The sequence below is a fragment of the Triticum aestivum genome, chromosome 2A (assembly GCF_018294505.1).
Source record: "Triticum aestivum cultivar Chinese Spring chromosome 2A, IWGSC CS RefSeq v2.1, whole genome shotgun sequence".
Classification (NCBI taxonomy): Eukaryota; Viridiplantae; Streptophyta; class Magnoliopsida; order Poales; family Poaceae; genus Triticum; species Triticum aestivum.
The window spans coordinates 74,953,068-74,974,003 of NC_057797.1; the positions used below are offsets into that span (position 1 = coordinate 74,953,068).

General features: G+C 43.3%; 1 protein-coding gene across 2 annotated transcripts; it reads left to right on the top strand.

Moving 5' to 3' along the window:
* Positions 1-384: 384 nt before the first annotated feature.
* On the top strand, positions 385-3,552 carry LOC123187587 (uncharacterized). Of its 2 annotated transcripts, none has more exons than XM_044599495.1 (3): positions 385-858; positions 1,109-1,388; positions 3,020-3,552. In XM_044599495.1, the coding sequence occupies exons 1-2, from the start codon at positions 490-492 to the stop codon at positions 1,385-1,387; spliced, it is 648 nt and encodes a 215-aa protein (XP_044455430.1). In that variant the 5' UTR covers positions 385-489; the 3' UTR covers position 1,388; positions 3,020-3,552. The 2 variants fall into 2 exon arrangements, with proteins under 2 accessions (XP_044455430.1, XP_044455431.1); XM_044599496.1 differs by having other exon boundaries at positions 3,275-3,552.
* The last annotated feature ends 17,384 nt before the right edge of the window (positions 3,553-20,936 follow it).

Consider the following 20,936-nt stretch of genomic DNA (forward strand, 5'->3'; position numbering starts at 1 on the left):
ATGGATACACGCTTTATGTGTGAAGTTTGAAGTATTAACTAGCAAAGCTTGAGTGCTATCTTTGCTTGTGAGAGAAAACGTAAGTTAATTTGTGTACTACTAATGTACCTGACTTTCCAGTGCTTTGTGTATGTTTAAAGTGTACAAGTATTAATACTTGCCTATTGTTGTATTTACATATTCGGTTGGCTTGAGAGAGAGAGAGAGAGAGAGAGCAGGGTAATTATGAGCTGGGGCAGGATCGAATCGGGCGCTCACCATTTCGGCATACCCGTTTGGAACCCGAATCCACTAGATGAAATGGGTTAGAACAGAAACCCGGAAGGGAAGCAGGACAGCTGGCCGCAAAACCCCCTCCCCTGTTCCTCGCCAATCCCCATTCACCCATTTCCCACAAACCCCAGTCCCCTAGCTGCGCCAACCCCAACCCCAACCACTCCGGCATTCCGCCCGCGTCGGAGCTTCGAGGAGCTAGGGCTTCCCATCCCGATGGCCGCCGTGAAGCCCTCGCTGCCGCCGGCGCCGGCGGGGACCGTCGTCGTGGTGCTCGCGCTCGTGCGCGCCGTCCTCGCCCTGACGCTGGTGCTCGGGCGCGTCCTCCTCGTCGCGGCCGAAGCGCTCCCCTACCTGGGCTTCGCGACTCTGTGGGTCATCTCCGCGGCCGCGGCTGCCAGGGTCGTGGGGAGCCGAGCCTGGGACGAGGGCTCCGCCTCCGCCGTGTTTCTCCAGGCGCTCGCGGACGGGGCTCTCAAGGCCAGCTTCCTTGTCCTGCAAGCGCTTGGCACCGTGATGCTGTGCGGCCAGTTCCTGCTCTACGTGGTTGCAGCTGTATCTGGATCCGGTTCCGAGTTCCAGAAGGTATTGTCAAAATAACATTTCCTTCGATTGAATTGCGGCAGTAGATAGGCAGCAAGCTTAGTGGCTGAGCTCTGCACTAATATACGAACAAAATTCACATGTCTACCATTCTAATCAAGTTGTCCTGATGGAAATATGAATGGGATATAGTGTAGTGTTTCATGTGAGTTCATCTGCATCATTCAATTTTCGGCCGATTCCATACTCATGTCCGTCGTTGTGGTTTTGCTGAATTTGATGCCCCCCTCAGAGAGCCCATGGAGCTTTCAACCAGGAGTTGATTAGGGGGGTTCCTCCCCGCACCGCAGTCCTTGGAACGTTCGCCTCTACGCCCTTCATCCTGCTAATTTTAGCTGGTTCTCTGGTGCAATGCATGATGTCGAAAAAGATTGGTTCTGTGATTGTGGATGTGGGGATATTTGGCTCCAGTGCCATACCTTGCTTTGTTGTCATTCCAGCTGTAGTACTGAGTAACTGGAGGGAGGACCAGATGTCAAAGAAAAACATGACTCACGTTGCAGACTGTTGAGGTATATACCTTTCCCTATATCCAGAAGCCATATTATTTTCAGTTAATTTGTATATCTTGTGCACATTATTGGTCTCCTAATAACATGAAAACAGTTCCCCAATGTTGTGAATTTGCAATCATTTTTCTTAGCGGCAGGAACCTTGATTGTTGTTTGTTAACATGGAGTACTGTTATATCTTAAACCAATGAGGGTTTTCCTATTCCTTCTGGTAGTTGCATATTTGCATTGATGACAAACATTGGGGTTAGCCTCAATCTTCAGTTATGCTGAGTGGCCAACTGCCGCAGTTCTACTGTGTGCCTTTGTTGTGAACTGATCATCAAAATGATATTGGATATTTAAATTTAGTACTGATCTTCTTTGGTTAAGTCTTCAATTGACCAATCAGATGCCTACTAATAGATCACCAGTGAAAACCTAGTATGCGTTGTTCATGTCCAGTCATTACTGGGATTGTTGTGATTGGGTAGCAATTTATTCATTGAAATCCACCATAAGTGGTAGGTCTCTGATTTCAAAGGGCTGGGTTGTCGGGCATCTTCTTCTACTTAATTGCATTATCTTGTTATTTATCCGCCTTGTTTTATATGTTATGGGTAAACTTAGTGCTTTGTTTTAGTGAAGATAGCAAACAGAATCTCAGTTCAACTATTCAAGTCGGTAGCATGGTTGTGATATGTAGAGTAGTCGACACTTCCCTTAACCTGTAGCTACTTTCTACTTGCATGTGGTGTTATTACTCCATGTCATTTCTGTAGAAGTACCTTTGGAGGACACATGCTGACGTTGTAGTGAAATATTCTCCCCTTTCACGGGGTTTCGGCGTCCCTTCAGCTATTCCTAAAAAGTGATTCATTTGGAAAAAGCATTTTTCAAGAAATATTGTCGATAGTTTCATATGTTTATTTCTAATTTTATTGATGCTTCTTGTGCAAAAAACTTGAAGAACACTACTATTGTGGGGATGATTGCATAATGACAAATATATTTCATTCAGACAAGCTACATGATGCCATTAGTTCCATTGAATTTTTCTTATTCTGCTACTTATCCCCGAAAAGTAATTTCTCCAACTAGTTTCCTATGCATACCATTCTTTCGTGCCCCGTGGAGTGTGGATTGCCCTGCTTTGCTCTGTCCAGTGGTCCTCATAGTGAAGTTCATGAGAAGTCCTCATAGTGTAGTTGATGAGAATATGCGGAGCTTGTGAGCTCAAGATGGTTTCCATATGTGGAATAACCATCGATTAGGCCATTTTTTACCATCGGGTGTGCAATTCAGTGGCTAGTTTGAGCTAGCTACCATTTACATTAAATTTGCACCTTTGAAGCACTCAGCCTTTCCAAATTAGGCTGTCATACGGACCAAGAAGTATTACGCTTTATATGCTGAGTCACAATTGTTCTCAGTTCCCACTCTTGATCTAAAAAATACCTCTACCTGGTCTAGCTGCAGCGGCATTGTAGTGAACCTTGCCATGTCAGTATACTACCACTACTACTGTACATATATCACTACATACAAGTTTATAATTTTGGGTGCTTAATATCAATAGGCACCTACACAACCCCATTCAAGTTATAGTTTTCTGCTGCTAATCTAATTGAGCGTTGGTTTTCTTTATTAAGACATAACACTGAATGGAAGGTGTGAAGATGGGCAAGGCAAATTACAAGAGCTGACTCTTTGCTGAAGTTTATGGCCGCTGATGAGTTCTGGGTTATAGTTACCTGTAGTCATGACTGTAGATTGGTCCACTAGTGTTTACTTGCTGCTGGGAGGTCGGGAGTACGAGACCAGACAACGAGTATAAATAACACCCTCCCGGAGGATAATGCTTTTAATACATCCCCTTTTATCCATTTTGATGACAAGTATTTCAGGACGGAGGGAGTATTTCTTTGCAAGTCAATGGCCCATCATCATCTCTTAGCTATAAAGGTTGTTCAACATTTCTCGTCTGTCTGAAATTTCTGACTAGGAGCATCGACGTGAGTACAACGTGAGGGCCTTCTCACCACTGACAAATCCGCCTTATTTAACATATTTTCCGTTTTACTATATCGCTACTTTGCAATCAACATTGTTACAGATTACATATGACTGGCAATTTTACACAGTTGTCCCAAGTTTCCTTTTGTCAACGGTGACAAACGATGAAGGCAATTGTCATACATGCATGATGGACTGTGGTCCATATAATCAATTTTTCAGTACACTTTGGACTGCAGCTGTATTTTGAACCTTGTTTTCTGAAAGTGCGTTATCCCCAAGGAGGGTAGGATCAATTAGAACTGTCACTTGCTTTGGACAACAATTACTTTCTTATTGGCCGCTTTTTAAAAATCAAAATCTACCTAATTGTGCAGTCATAATAGTTCGATCCTAGTCTCCAAAATGCATGGTTGCCTGTCAAACCTTTTTTCCTGTGACAGGCGATCTTCGCTTCTATGCTCCAGTTTGAAACTTTCAGAAGCTAATATAAGGGGCTGATCTTTGCTTCTACTCTCTCCGTCCGAAAATACTTGTCATCAAAATAAACAAAAAGGAGTGTATCTAAAACTAAAATACATCTACGTACATCCTCTTTTATTTATTCTGATGACAAGTATTTCTGGACGGAGGGGGTATGCTCCAGTCAGCCCCGGCTGTATCTCTTAATGGAAATCGGAGAGAGAGCTCTCTTTTATCAATATATAGGGTCGCACTATTCGTTACCCTGAGTGAGGAATAGTTATTCTTCACCCCATCTTTATTTTGACATCAATGCACCATAATTGTACGTTCCGTAAGTTATGTCTTATTTCCGACGTAAAAAGAGACCGTAAGAAAATATATAATCATCGTAAAAAAATTATGTTATGTAAAATTTGCAGTTTATGTGTATTTTACACTATGTTTTTATGTTTGTAATTTTACATAACATAATTTTTTTACAATGATTATATATTTTCTTACGGTCTCTTTTTACGTTGGAAATAAGACATAACTTATGGAATGTAAAATTATGGTGCATTGATGTCAAAATAGAGAGGGGGTGAATAATAACTATTCCTCACCTAGGGTGACGAATAGCGCGACCCTATATATATGAGGGGGGCACCGCTAGAACACACAACATTTACTCATAGCCGTGTGCGGCACCCTTCTTCACAGTTTATGCCTCCGGTCATATTGTCGTAGTGCTTAGGCGAAGCCCTGTACGGATGACTTCACCATCACCGTCGTGCTGACGAAACTCTCCCTTGACGCTTTGCTGGATCAAGAGTTCGAGGGACGTCATCAAGGTGAATGTGTGCAGAACTCGGAGGTGTCGTACGTTCGGTACTTGATCGGTCAGAACGAGAAGAAGTTCGACTACATTAACCGCGTTGTTAAACGCTTCCGCTTTCGGTCTATGAGGATACATGGACACACTCTCCCCTTATCGTTGCTATGTATCTCCTAAATAGATCTTGCATGAGCGTAGGAAAGTTATATGCTGCTGGTCTACTGCCCTAACCTAATTAACCTAAGTTAATCTAATTAACATCTACTAGTACCACTACTGCTAATTCCTAGGGTTCATAACTAAATTCACCTAAGTTAATTAATCTAGAGAGGAGGGGTGGGGCTTACAGAGAGGAGGGCGTTGAGGGTGGCTCGGGGGAACGGTTGCGGGGAGGCAGGGGCGGCGAGGAGCGGACGAGGGTGGCTTCGGGGGCGTGCGGCTCCGATGGCGGCGATGGCGCGCGGCTCCGGTGACGGCGACAGAGGTAGGGCGACGAGGGAGCAGGGGCGGCGAGGAGCGGATGAGGGTGGCCCCGGAGGCGCGCGGCTCGGGCGCAGGGCGATTAACGACGGCAACAGATTGAGTGAGGGGAGAAGGGGAGAGGGGGAAAAGGACTTAGCAAAATTTTAAGCCCGCGCGTGGTTAAGTCAAACTAGCAGTAGCGGTGGTAAGGAAAATGCGCTATAGCTAAGTTAGCTATAGCGTTTTCCACTAAAACACGCTACTGCTACAGGAAGTAGCTATTTTTTTTCTTTTCCTTTTATCTAAGGACTTAGCTATAGCGCGTGACCACAAAAGCGCTACTGCTAAAGTAGCTATAGAGCTTTGTGAGAACAAATGCTACTGATATGCCTTTCTTCTCTATTTTCCTTTTTCTTTTCTTATTTCTTTCATTTTCATTTATTTTTCTATTTATTTTTCTACTTACTTTCTTTTTCTTAGGAGTAGCGCTCTATCACAAAAACGCGCTGCTACAACGCACTTAGCAATAGCGTGTTTCACACAAGCTCGCTACTACTATTTCTAGCCTACCAGCAACAACAGTGTGAGAATTTTAGTAGTAGCATTTTTTTTGAGCAGACGCGCTACTGCTACAAATATAGTTGTAGCGTGCTTTCATGACAAGCGCTACTACTAAGTAGCAGTAGTGCTTAGTTTTGACCAGCGCTACTGCTATACCTTTGTGTATAAGGTTTTCCCTAATAGTGTGGGGTCCCTCCCATCAGCGGGGTGGCCAAGATCCTTCGCATGTTGTTGACATGGTTTTTGACCAAACCAAAATAGCGTGCAAATACTGTACCAAAACTTAGGTAAATGCGAAACGGCAAAAATCTGTTTTATAATGAAAATGATCAATTAAAAAATATAATCAACCGCTCAAATCAACGACCAAAAAAATAGGCATATTATATATTCGAACGTTGATAATGCACACTTTAAACCGACAATTACAAAATATGGCAAAACGAATTTGTCTTGTATGTACATGCATCGTCGCCGACGGATGTTGATCTAAAATTTCACCGTCAAGGACGACGCCAATATTATGGAAGCATCAGGCAGTATGTTCCTCCATCAGAAAAATATTGTTGTATCTTAACCGATGCACACGAAATATAATTTGATAGAGAAGCCAATCATAAGGTTGATCGTTGCGTAAAAAACCCATTTAATAATGAAAGGGAACAATTTAAAAATAATGGTACGATATATTTTTGATATTACAAACATTGAAAAAAGCCAATGATTATACAATAGGACGAAAATCATCTAGTTTTGTCATAAGGAAATATGGAGGATGCATGGCGTGTACGCACGCGTTACCGGCGGCGGAATTCTAATTCTCAAATAAATTTAAATTGTGATAGGCAGTGTTGATATTGCCAAAATACTGAATCATCAAGTAAATGTGAACATTATTCCAATAATATTAAACTCATATAAAAGAAAAATGCCCTGTGTGACAACATATTAAAAAATGTCAGACAAATATTGAATTATTGGCAAACACCGATATTGCTAACAATGAAAAGGGACAATAAATAAATATGAGAAAACAAATAATACTCATCAAATTTTTGTCCTAAGGAAATTTCATCGACGATAGAATTCTAATGTTAACATAAAATCAAATTATCATGACCGGCGCTAATGTTGCCAAAATATTATTCCACAAAATAAATGTGAGCATGTCATTCTACGACATCTAATGAAATATTGGTGTAATGCTTGAATAAAAATGTGTCACACACCATCGTATAATTATCAATGAAAGAATATATTCTCATATCTCTGTCTCATGCACGTTAAGAAAATTTGCCTTAATCAGGCCTAGCCCATTTTGAAAATGTCTACGTACGTGTGCATGTGTAACCACATCCATCGGCCAATCACGCACATAAGTAAATGGGTCAGCGACGTTGCCGGTCAATTAGTGATTAAACAAATAGAAAAAAGGAGCCATCACGCTCCCACCATCCCAGGATCCCACGATAAGTGGACGTGGACGTGGGCGCACACACCTCCAGCCGCTGCAGCGCTGCACGCTCCGTCCCTATAAATAGCTAGCTCCCAGGCGTACACAGGGTAGGGATTCATTTTTTTGCTGCAGAGTTTTTTGGTCTTCTTCCTCCTCTAGTAGCAATATTTTACTACACACCATAAATCATATAAAATCACAGAGAAAGAAGAGGCCCGCGTGGTGCTTGCTGCAAGGTTGAAGGTGAGATTCATGGCTCTTTCCTAGCCTCTGATTTGACCATTGTGGTACAGATCAGGGAGCTTTCTTCTCCCTCCTCTCTCAAGACTCTAGCCCTTGGTTCGGCCATCGTGGTACAAATCAAGGAGCATGTTTCATCTCTCCAAAATTCTCGTCCTTAGTCCGGCCATCACGGTACAGACTAAGGTGCATGTTTAATCCATCTCAAATTTTTGTCCTTGGTTCGGCCATCGCGGTACAAACCAAGGGACATGTTATATACACACACACACACCAAATTGTTGCCTTTGGTTCGGCCATCACGGTATGAGTCAAGGACCACGCATGATTCTTGTAAGCACGATTCCTTTAAATTTTTCGTGTGCTTCGTCCTATTGATCTCCGTCTTGGTTCGGTCCCCTTAGCGATACAAACCAAGATGAACGTCTCGTTCCTTGGTTTAGTCTCTATAAGTGGATACAAACCAAGAGAGTGTCATAAGTGCGAAAACCTCATAAAAAATTGCACTGAATTGGTCATCATAAAAAAATGGATATGACTAAGTTGGAATGAAACTACGAATGCGCTAAACTGAACTCATGATAACCTTTTGTTTGGTTGCGCTACGGGCATTAGGTGTCACACTAGTTGCAATACAAACAAGAGCATAAAAATATATTCCCTCACTTGGTTACGCTGCATGTGGACATTATCTTAATGCCACTCGGTGTTAGTAGTAATACAAGCAGGGCAAAACTTAATTAAAAAATGTGTTCATGTTACACACCCAAAAACCAAAATCATGCAAGATGGATTATAAAACATGTTGCATCATAAAAATCAATCTTACTTGGTTAAGCTACACGCGGGCATTATCTTAATGCTACACGGTGTTAGTAGTAATACAGGTGAGAGAAAATTAAACAAAATATTCAGGCCACATATTCTGGCCAAAGTAAAATAAAATATGTCATGGAATGCTCCAATGCTATAAGAGCCTAAACTATTAGCATCGTCATAAATGGATATCACGAACTCACTTTACTTGGGTTATGCTACACACGAGCGTCGATGATGTGACGGTATGTGGAGTTAGTGCTAATACCATGTAAGGTACAGACATAAACAAAAATGGTAAATGTCAGATGACTCATGCAATACCATAATTGCTCCACAAACCTTACTTGGTTACGCTGCACGCGGACATTATCTTAGTGCTACGCCATGTTAGCAGTAATATGAGTAAAATAGAGCTTAATAAAAATAAATTCACTCCACATCCATATATGCATACAAAATTCATACAAAATACATGATAAGGTATATTTCATGTAGCCCACATAGACTTTAAACAAACAAAAATATCATAAGCAAATTGCACTCTGGTCAGGCTTGATATTGTCCGGACTCAGAGTCAACAAAATATGGCACATATCATATGCACCATAAAAAGCATCAATATTGTGTCAGAAAGCTTCAGTCCGTTACGCTACACGCGGGCACCACATCAGTGCCGCGCGGTGATAGTAGTAATGTGATGATGCAAAACTTATTAAAATTGGCATGTCACATATATACATAGCACCAAAACCAAAGAGGTCATAAAAAAATCCTAAAGGAAAATACATACCCATATCCTATGTGCCAAATGTAGGATAAAACTATGCCTAGCCAAAATCAACCTGCATTCCGCATATAAATGAGGTTGAACACACACAAATTGTTGCATGCTAGGAAAACATATTCCCAAACATCACACATAAAATCACAGAGGAGTACTTGCATGGAACCAGACTTCAATCTCACCAAGAAGGAGTTCTTCATCGACCGCGAGGAGGATTTCTCTTGTAGTATGTGTTGGAAATATGCCCTAGAGGCAATAATAAAATGATTATTATATTTCCTTGTTCATGATAATTGTCGATTATTCATGCTATAATTGTATTATCCGGAAATCATAATACATGTGTGAATACATAGACCACAATGTGTCCCTAGTGAGCCTCTAGTTGACTAGCTTGTTGATCAACAGATAGTCATGGTTTCCTGGCTATGGACATGGGGATGTCATTGATAACGGGATCACATCATTAGGAGAATAATGTGATGGACAAGACCCAATCCTAAGCTTAGCTCAAAGATCGTGTAGTTCGTTTGCTGTAGCTTTTCTGAATGTCAAGTATCATTTCCTTAGACCATGAGATTGTGCAATTCCCGGATACCGTAGGAGTGCTTTGGATGTACCAAACGTCACAAAGTAACTGGGTGACTATAAAGGTACATTACAGGTGTTTCCAAAAGTGTCTGTTGGGTTGGCACGAATCGAGACTGGGATTTGTCACTCCGTATGACGGAGAGGTATCTCTGGGCCCACTCGGTAATGCATCATCATAATGAGCTCAATATGATCAAGTGGTTGATCACGGGATCATGTATTATGGTACGAGTAAAGTGACTTGCTGGTAACGAGACTGAACAAGGTATTGGGATACCGACGATCGAGTCTCGGACAAGTAACGTACCGATTGACAAAGGGAATTGTATACGGGGTTGCTTGAATCCTCGACATCGTGGTTCATCCGATGAGATCATCGAGGAGCATGTGGGAGCCAACATGGGTATCCAGATCCCGCTGTTGGTTATTGGCCGGAGAGCCGTCTCGGTCATGTCTACGTGTCTCCCGAACCTGTAGGGTCTACACACTTAAGGTTCGGTGACTCTAGGGTTGTAGAGATATGCGTATGCAGTAATCCGAAAGTTGTTCGGAGTCCCGGATGAGATCCTGGACATCATGAGGAGTTCCGGAATGGTCCGGAGGTGAAGAATTATATGTAGGAAGTGTATTTTCAGCCATCGGGAAAGATTCGGGGTCACCGGTATTGTACCGGGACCACCGGATGGGTCTCGGGGGTCCACCGGGTGGGGGCCACCCATCCCGGAGGGCCCCATGGGCTGAAGTGGGGAGGGGAACCAGCCCATAGTGGGCTAGTGCGCCCCCTCCTTGGGCCCCCTGCGCCTAGGGTTGGAAACCCTAGGGTGGGGGGCGCCTCCACTTGCCTTGAGGGGCACTCCACCCCCTTGGCCGCCGCCCCCTTGGGAGTTCCCATCTCTAGGGCCGGCGCCCCCCCTAGGGGGCCTATATAAAGGGGGGAGGGAGGGCAGCCGCACCAAAAGTCTTGGCGCCTCCTTCTCCCCTGCTACACCTCTCCCTCTAGCAGAAGCTCGGCGAAGCCCTGCTGCGATCATTGCTGCATCCACCACCACGCCGTCGTGCTGCTGGATCTTCATCAACCTCTCCTTTCCCCTTACTGGATCAAGAAGGAGGAGACGTCATCCGCTCCGTACGTGTGTTGAACGCGGAGGTGCCGTCCGTTTGGCACTTGGTCATCGGTGATTTGGATCACGACGAGTACGACTCCATCATCCCCGTTCTCTTGAACGCTTCCGCTCGCGATCTACAAGGGTATGTAGATGCACTCCCCTCTCGTTGCTAGTTGACTCCATAGATTGATCTTGGTGAAACGTAGGAATTTTTTTTGTTTTCTGCAATGTTCTCCAACAGTGGCATCATGAGCTAGGTCTATGCGTAGTTACTATGCATGAGTAGAACACAAAGTAGTTGTGGGCGTCGATATTGTCAATTTGCTTGCCGTTACTAGTCTTATCTTGATTCGGCGGCATCGTGGGATGAAGCGGCCCGGACCAACCTTACACGTACGCTTACGTGAGACCGGTTCCACTGACTGACATGCACTAGTTGCATAAGGTGGCTGGCGGGTGTCTGTCTCTCCCACTTTAGTCGGATCGGATTTGATGAACAGGGTCCTTATGAAGGGTAAATAGAAATTGGCAATTCACGTTGTGGTTTTGGCGTAGGTAAGAAACGTTCTTGCTAGAAACCTATAGCAGCCACGTAAAAACTTGCAACAACAATTAGAGGACGTCTAACTTGTTTTTGCAGCAAGTGTTTTGTGATGTGATATGGCCAAAGGTTGTGATGAATGATGAATGATATATGTGATGTATGAGATTGATCATGTTCTTGTAATAGGAATCACGACTTGCATGTCGATGAGTATGACAACCGGCAGGAGCTATAGGAGTTGTCTTTATTTTTTTGTATGACCTGCGTGTCATTGAGAAACGCCATGTAAATTACTTTACTTTATTGCTAAACGTGTTAGCCATAATAGTAGAAGTAATAGTTGGCGAGCAACTTCATGGAGACACGATGATGGAGATCATGATGATGGAGATCATGGTGTCATGCCGGTGACAAGATGATCATGGAGCCCCAAGATGGAGATCAAAGGAGCTATATGATATTGGCCATATCATGTCACTATTATTTGGTTGCATGTGATGTTTATCATGTTTTTGCATCTTATTTACTTAGAACGACGGTAGTAAATAAGATGATCCCTCATAATAATTTCAAGAAAGTGTTCTCCTAACTGTGCGCCGTTGCGACAGTTCGTTGTTTCGAAGCACCACGTGATGATCGGGTGTGATAGATTCCAACGTTCACATACAACGGGTGTAAGACAGATTTACACACGCAATACACTTAGGTTGACTTGACGAGCCTAGCATGTACAGACATGGCCTCGGAACACAGAAGACCGAAAGGTCGAGCATGAGTCGTATAGAAGATACGATCAACATGAAGATGTTCACCAATATTGACTAGTCCATCTCACGTGATGATCGGACACGACCTAGTCAACTCGGATCATGTTATACTTAGATGACTGGAGGGATGTCTATCTAAGTGGGAGTTCATTGAATAATTTGATTAGATGAACTTAATTATCATGAACTTAGTCTAAAATCTTTACAATATGTCTTGTAGATCAAATGGCCAACATTGTCCTCAACTTCAACGCGTTCCTAGAGAAAACCAAGCTGAAAGACGATGGCAGCAACTATACGGACTGGGTCCGGAACCTGAGGATCATCCTCATAGCTGCCAAGAAAGATTATGTCCTACAAGCACCGCTAGGTGACGCACCTGTCCCACAGAACCAAGACGTTATGAACGCTTGGCAGACACGTGCTGATGATTACTCCCTCGTTCAGGGCGGCATGCTTTACAGCTTAGAACCGGGGCTCCAAAAGCGTTTTGAGCGACACGGAGCATATGAGATGTTCGAATAGCTGAAAATGGTTTTCCAAGCTCATGCCCGGGTCGAGAGATATGAAGTCTCCGACAAGTTCTTCAGTTGTAAGATGAAGGAAAATAGTTCTGTCAGTGAGCACATACTCACAATGTCTGGGTTACATAACCGCTTGACTCAGCTGGGAGTTAATCTTCCGGATGACGCGGTCATTGATAGAATTCTTCAGTCGCTTCCACCGAGCTACAAGAGCTTTGTGATGAACTTCAATATGCAGGGGATGGAAAAGACCATTCCTGAAGTATTTGCAATGCTGAAATCAGCAGAGGTAGAAGTCAAAAAGGAACATCAAGTGTTGATGGTGAATATAACCACTAAGTTCAAGAAAGGCAAGGGTAAGAAGAACTTCAAGAAGGACGGCAAGGCAGTTGCCGCGCCCGGCAGGCAAGCTGCCGGGAAGAAGCCAAAGAATGGACCCAAGCCCGAGACTGAATGCTTTTATTGTAAGGGAAGTGGTCACTGGAAGCGGAACTGCCCCAAATACTTAGCGGACAAGAAGGCCGGCATCACGAAAGGTATATGTGATATACATGTAATTGATGTGTACCTTATCAGTACTCATAGTAGCTCCTGGGTATTTGATACCGGTGCGGTCACATTTGTAACTCAAAGCAGGAGCTGCAGAATAAGCGGAGACTAGCGAAGGACGAGGTGACGATGCGCGTCGGGAATGGTTCCAAGGTCGATGTGATCGCCGTCGGCACGCTACCTCTACATTTACCTACGGGATTAGTTTTAAACCTCAATAATTGTTATTTAGTGCCAGCTTTGAGCATGAACATTGTATCAGGATCTCGTTTAATTCGAGATGGCTACTCATTTAAATCCGAGAATAATGGTTGTTCTATTTATATGAGAGATATGTTTTATGGTCATGCTCCGATGGTGAATGGTTTATTCTTAATGAATCTCGAGCGTAATGCTACACATATTCATAGTGTGAATACCAAAAGATGTAAGGTTGATAATGATAGTCCCACATACTTGTGGCATTGCCGCCTTGGTCACATAGGTGTCAAACGCATGAAGAAGCTCCATGCAGATGGACTTTTAGAGTCTCTTGATTACGAATCATTTGACACATGCGAACCATGCCTCATGGGTAAAATGACCAAGACTTCATTCTCAGGAACAATGGAGCGAGCAACCAACTTATTGGAAATCATACATACTGATGTGTGCGGTCCAATGAGTGTTGAGGCTCGCGGTGGCTATCGTTATATTCTCATCCTCACTGATGACTTGAGTAGATATGGGTATGTCTACTTAATGAAACACAAGTTTGAGACCTTTGAAAGGTTCAAGGAATTTCAGAGTGAGATTGAGAATCAACGTGACAGAAAAATCAAGTTCCTGTGATCAGATCATGGAGGAGAATACTTGAGTCACGAATTTGGCACACACTTAAGAAAATGTAGAATAGTTTCACAACTCACGCCGCCTAGAACACCTCAGCGTAATGGTGTGTCCGAACGTCGTAATCGCACTCTGTTAGATATGGTGCGATCTATGATGTCTCTTACCAATTTACCGCTATCATTTTGGGGCTATGCTTTATAGACTGCCGCATTCACTTTAAATAGGGCTCCGTCGAAATCCGTTGAGACGACACCGTATGAATTATGGTTTGGGAAGAAACCTAAGCTGTCGTTTCTAAAAGTTTGGGGATGCGATGCTTATGTCAAGAAACTTCAACCTGAAAAGCTCGAACCCAAGTCGGAAAAATGCGTCTTCATAGGATACCCTAAAGAAACTATTGGGTATACCTTCTACCTCAGATCCGAAGGCAAGATCTTTATTGCCAAGAATGGATCCTTTCTAGAGAAGGAGTTTCTCTCGAAAGAAGTAAGTGGGAGGAAAGTAGAACTTGATGAAGTATTACCTCTTGAACCGGAAAGTGGCGCAACTCAGGAAAATGCTCCTGTGGTGCCCGCACCAATTAGAGAGGAAGTTAATGATGATGATCAAGATACTTCTGATCAAGCTCCTACTGAAATTCGAAGGTCCACAAGGACACATTCCGCGCCAGAGTGGTACGGCAACCCTGTCTTGGAAATCATGTTGTTAGACAATGGTGAACCTTCGAACTATGAAGAAGCGATGGCGGGCCCGGATTCCGACAAATGGCTGGAAGCCATGAAATCCGAGATAGGATCCATGTATGAAAACGAAGTATGGACTTTGACTGACTTGCCCGTTGAGCGGCGAGCCATAGAAAATAAATGGATCTTTAAGAAGAAGACAGACATGGATGGTAATGTGACCATCTATAAAGCTCGGCTTGTCGCTAAGGGTTATCGACAAGTTCAAGGGGTTGACTACGATGAGACTTTCTCACCGGTAGCAAAGCTGAAGTCCGTCCGAATCATGTTAGCAATTGCCGCATTCTGTGATTATGAGATATGGCAAATGGACGTCAAAACGACATTCCTTAATGGTTTCCTTAAGGAAGAATTGTATATGATGCAGCCGGAAGGTTTTGTCGATCCTAAGAATGCTGACAAGGTGTGCAAGCTCCAACGCTCGATTTATGGGCTGGTGCAAGCATCTCGGAGTTGGAACATTCGCTTTGATGAGATGATCAAAGCGTTTGGGTTTATGCAGACTTATGGAGAAGTCTGCGTTTACAAGAAAGTGAGTGGGAGCTCTGTAGCATTTCTCATATTATATGTAGATGACATACTTTTGATGGGAAATGATATAGAGCTTTTGGACAGCATTAAGGCCTACTTGAATAAGAGTTTTTCAATGAAGGACGTTGGAGAAGCTGCTTATATATTAGGCATCAAGATCTATAGAGATAGATCAAGACGCCTCATAGGTCTTTCACAAAAGCACATACCTTGATAAGATATTGAAGAAGTTTAATATGGATCAGTCTAAGAAGGGGTTCTTGCCTGTGTTGCAAGGTGTGAAATTGAGCTCAGCTCAATGTCCAACCACGGCAGAAGATATAGAAGAGATGAGTGTCATCCCCTATGCCTCAGCCATAGGGTCTATTATGTATGCCATGCTGTGTACCAGACCTGATGTAAACCTTGCTGTAAGTTTGATAGGAAGGTACCAAAGCAATCCCGACAAGGAACACTAGACATCGGTCAAGAATATCCTGAAGTACCTGAAAAGGACTAAGGACATGTTTCTCGTTTATGGAGGTGACGAAGAGCTCGTAGTAAAGGGTTATGTCGATGCTAGCTTCGACACAGATCTGGATGACTCTAAGTCACAAACCGGATACGTGTATATGTTGAATGGTGGAGCAGTAAGCTGGTGCAGCTGCAAGCAGAGCATCGTGGCGGGATCTACATGTGAAGCAGAGTACATGGCAGCCTCGGAGGCAGCGCATGAAGCAATTTGGGTGAAGGAGTTCATCACCGACCTAGGAGTCATACCCAATGCGTCGGGGCCGATCAAACTCTTTTGTGACAACACTGGAGCTATTGCACTTGCCAAGGAGTCCAGGTTTCACAAGAAGACCAGGCACATCAAGCGTCGCTTCAACTCCATTCGTGAAAATGTTCAAGATGGAGACATAGATATTTGTAAAGTACATACGGATCTGAATGTCGCAGATCCGTTGACTAAACCTCTCCCTAGAGCAAAACATGATCAACACCAGAATTCCATGGGTGTTCGATTCATCACAATGTAACTAGATGATTGACTCTAGTGCAAGTGGGAGACTGTTGGAAATATGCCCTAGAGGCAATAATAAAATGATTATTATATTTCCTTGTTCATGATAATTGTCTATTATTCATGCTATAATTGTATTATCCGGAAATCGTAATACATGTGTGAATACATAGACCACAATGTGTCCCTAGTGAGCCTCTAGTTGACTAGCTCGTTGATCAACAGATAGTCATGGTTTCCTGGCTATGGACATGGGGATGTCATTGATAACGGGATCACATCATTAGGAGAATGATGTGATGGACAAGACCCAATCCTAATGTTAGCTCAAAGATCGTGTAGTTCGTTTGTTGTAGCTTTTCTGAATGTCAAGTATCATTTCCTTAGACCATGAGATTGTGCAATTCCCGGATACCGTAGGAGTGCTTTGGGTGTACCAAACGTCACAACGTAACTGGGTGACTATAAAGGTACATTACAGGTGTTTCCGAAAGTGTCTGTTGGGTTGGCACGAATCGAGACTGGGATTTGTCACTCCGTATGACGGAGAGGTATCTCTGGGCCCACTCGGTAATGCATCATCATAATGAGCTCAATATGATCAAGTGGTTGATCACGGGATCATGCATTACGGTACGAGTAAAGTGACTTGCTGGTAACGAGACTGAACAATGTATTGGGATACCGATGATCGAGTCTTGTGCAAGTAACGTACCGATTGACAAAGGGAATTGTATATGGGGTTGCTTGAATCCTCGACATCGTGGTTCATCCGATGAGATCATCGAGGAGCATGTGGGAGCCAACATGGGTATCCAGATCCTGCTGTTGGTTATTGGCCGGAGAGCCGTCTCGGTCATGTCTACGTGTCTCCCGAACCCGTAGGGTCTACACACTTAAGGTTCGGTGACGCTAGGGTTGTAGAGATATGAGTATGCAGTAATCCGAAAGTTGTTCGGAGTCCCGGATGAGATCCTGGACGTCACGAGGAGTTCCGGAATGGTCCGGAGGTGAAGAATTATATATAGGAAGTGTATTTTCAGCCGTCGGGAAAGATTCGGGGTCACCGGTATTGTACCGGGACCACCGGATGGGTCTCGGGGGTCCACCGGGTGGGGGCCACCCATCCCGGAGGGCCCCATGGGCTGAAGTGGGAAGGGGAACCAGCACATAGTGGGCTGGTGCGCCCCCTCCTTGGGCCCCCTGCGCCTAGGGTTGGAAACCCTAGGGTGGGGGGCGCCTCCACTTGCCTTGGGGGGCACTCCACCCCCTTGGCCGCCGCCCCCCTTGGGAGTTCCCATCTCCAGGGCCGGTGCCCCCCCTAGGGGGCCTATATAAAGGAGGGGGGAGGGAGGGTAGCCGCACCAGAAGTCTTGGCGCCTCCCTCTCCCCTGCTACACCTCTCCCTCTCGCAGAAGCTCGGCGAAGCCCTGCTGCGATCATTGCTGCATCCACCACCACGCCGTCGTGCTGTTGGATCTTCATCAACCTCTCCTTTCTCCTTGCTGGATCAAGAAGGAGGAGACGTCATCCGCTCCGTACGTGTGTTGAACGCGGAGGTGCCGTCCGTTCGACACTTGGTCATCGGTGATTTGGATCACGGCGAGTACGACTCCATCATCCCCGTTCTCTTGAACGCTTCCGCTCGCGATCTACAAGGGTATGAGATGCACTCCCCTCTCGTTGCTAGTTGACTCCATAGATTGATCTTGGTGAAACGTAGGATTTTTTTTTGTTTTCTGCAATGTTCTCCAACAGTATGTTGTAATAGGAATGTGATGCTATCCTATGTAATAGATATGTCGGAATTCTTAATCAGGAGTTTTCTCTTCGAAGATGTAACTAATAGAATTTTTATCTAAATGTAAGAGTTCTGGAAATAATGTACCTACAAGTTTGATTCTATTTTTATTTTATGCATTTAAATATATTCATTCTGTATCAATGACGTGGACGCGTGTTTCACGCCCGCCATTTTCCCGTCATCAGATTCTGGCACGCCCGATGGGACCTATTTCTCCCCTCATCTTCGAATTCCAACATAGGATTGCAACACATGAATTTCCATAGTACATGAAACATAAAGTATTATGTACGTATAGACGAAAAAAAGATGAAGAAAACTAATATATGGTTTTCTTTAGTTTGAAGGTATGGAAGGTCGGGTGCCGCAATCAATGAGACTCCGCATTGGAGACATTTGGCTTGATGTGCCAGTTGGTCCATGTGCGACTTCAACAAATCAACATCTGATATTATGACTGCATCACCAACTGAACATGACCAAGGAATGGAAGTGTTCTCTCCACTCAAGTTTGGGGGAAGTATGAGGGTAGACAAAGAAGGAAAAGGGAAGACAATGGATAAACTCCACTATGAGCAACCTATGCATGGGGGCAATGCCTCCTCGTTGTTTCTGCATTGAAGGGTATCAAAGGTTTAGAATAAAGTTCAAGTTGATGCTTCAAAGCCTATTCTTTCGCTGGCCGATAAATCCATTGGAGAATGCTTTGAGACGATTCTCAAGTTTCCCCTTGAATGCAAGAAAAAGCACCCCAATTCCCATGGCTATGAAACATGTCATGTGAACCCAACATCAACATTGTCAAGTCCCTTGTCGTCATCAACACCTGTCGCATATGATTCCTCTCTGACTTCGTTTGAGTCGATGTGCCGTCAACCTTAGCGAAGAAATGTTCGCCATGTCAACCTTCACAATATTAAGGTCGGCAAAGTCCATGTCTAATTCCCCAAGAGTGTCGACAACAATCATCCAAATCGCCTTTTTCATATCAGCAAGGGTGGTATAAGAATTCATACTACGATGACTAGCAACCCTTCAACAGTTGTTGCCTTCATCAGGTTCATCTGGAAAAAGTATCTTAATCACGCCAAGTGGCGTGTTGTTGGCCTTGACTGTGAATACACTAGATATGTCCACAGCAAAGAGCGTAAGAAGCTTCCACTTGAGCAACAAGTTGTTCTCTCTAATCAAGAGCCACGATGTGCTGCTGTCTTGTAGCTTTGTGTGGGTAAGCATTGCCTAATTTACCAACTATATCAGGCTCATGCCAGGAGTTTTATCCCTCCACTTCTGCGCAACTTCCTTGACAATGACACAGTCGAATTTGTGGGTGCGGCCATTGGCAATGACGTAGAAAAATTCAAGTTCTATAACTTGGGTATCAGAAAATCTGTTGATGTGCTGGGACTGGGTATCAAGGTTCCTAACCAAAAAGCAGGCAATTTGGCTTCATTGGAGAAGCTAGCAAAGAAGGTTGCAAACATAAGTCTTAACAAGGACAAAAGCATCACTGTTAGTCAGTGGGAAAAGTCCAACCTGGACCATGACCAGATCAAGTATGCATGCCTGGATGCCTATGCGAGCTTCGAGGTTTATAGGCGACATTCTAACATAACTGGTTATCTTAGGACCCGTTGAAATGTTTGTTCCTGAGTGAAATATGTAACCGGTTATCTTAGTGCATGTTGGAATGTTTGTTCCTAGGTGAAATATGTAAGAAAAAGGTTGTTCAATCTTTATCAACGAAAAGGATGTACATGACCATTGTTTCTTTATATTATGGTTATGACTATTTCACTAGGTGCATTTTTTAATATGATGATGCAGGGAAGAAAATGTTGTATCATCATAATTCTGTTCTCATAGAAGACAAGTGAATCTGAAGGGAAATGACATATATTTTGCATTAATGCCTGCAATACAAATGTTGCTTCATTATGTGCACCTAATTAAAAAAATCACACACAGAAAATACTCCAACAACTTATGAGTCTAAACTGTGATGCAGAAAAAGGGAACATACTCCAATACCTCACGAGTATAAACTGTGGTATAAAACATATATTACTCCAACAACTTATGAGTCTAAACTGTGATGCAGAAAAAGGGAACATACTCCAATACCTCACGAGCATAAACTGTGGTATAAAACATATATTACTCCAACAACTTATGAGTCTAAACTGTGATGCAGAAAAAGGGAACATACTCCAATACCTCACAAGTATAAATTGTGGTATAAAACATATATTACTCCAAGAATTTACGAGTATAAACTGTGATGCAAAAAAATCATCAAACATACTCCAATACCTCACGAGTATAAACTGTGGTATAAAACATATATTACTCCAAGAACTTACGAGTATAAACGGCGATGCAAAAAAATCATCAAACATACTCCATACCCTCATGAGTATAAAATGGGGCTCACAAGAAAATCACTCCATAGCCTCACGAGTCTAAACTGGGGCACCCAAAAAAATACACTCCAATAAACTTACGAGTCTAAACTGTGATAAAAAAATATTACTCCATACCCTCATGAGTATAAAATGGGGCTCACAAAAAAAATCACTCCATAGCCTCACGAGTCTAAACTGGGGCACCCAAAAAAAATACACTCCAATAAACTTACGAGTCTAAACTGTGATAAAAAATATTACTCCATACCCTCATAAGTATAAACTAGGGCTCCCAAAAATATTACTCCATACCCTTAGGAGTCTAAACTGGGGCACAAAACAATTAATTACAGAAAAACATATACTCTAATCTCCCAATAAACTGATACTCCAATAAAAAACATATACTCCAATAAACTTATGAGTCTAAACTATGGCACTACAAATACAAATAAACTGATGGTTCACATACCTTAAGAGCTAACTATGGTCAACTTGAGCAAATTTATGTTGATGAGTGTAAGGTGTGGTGCACTAAGAAAGTACGGACCATG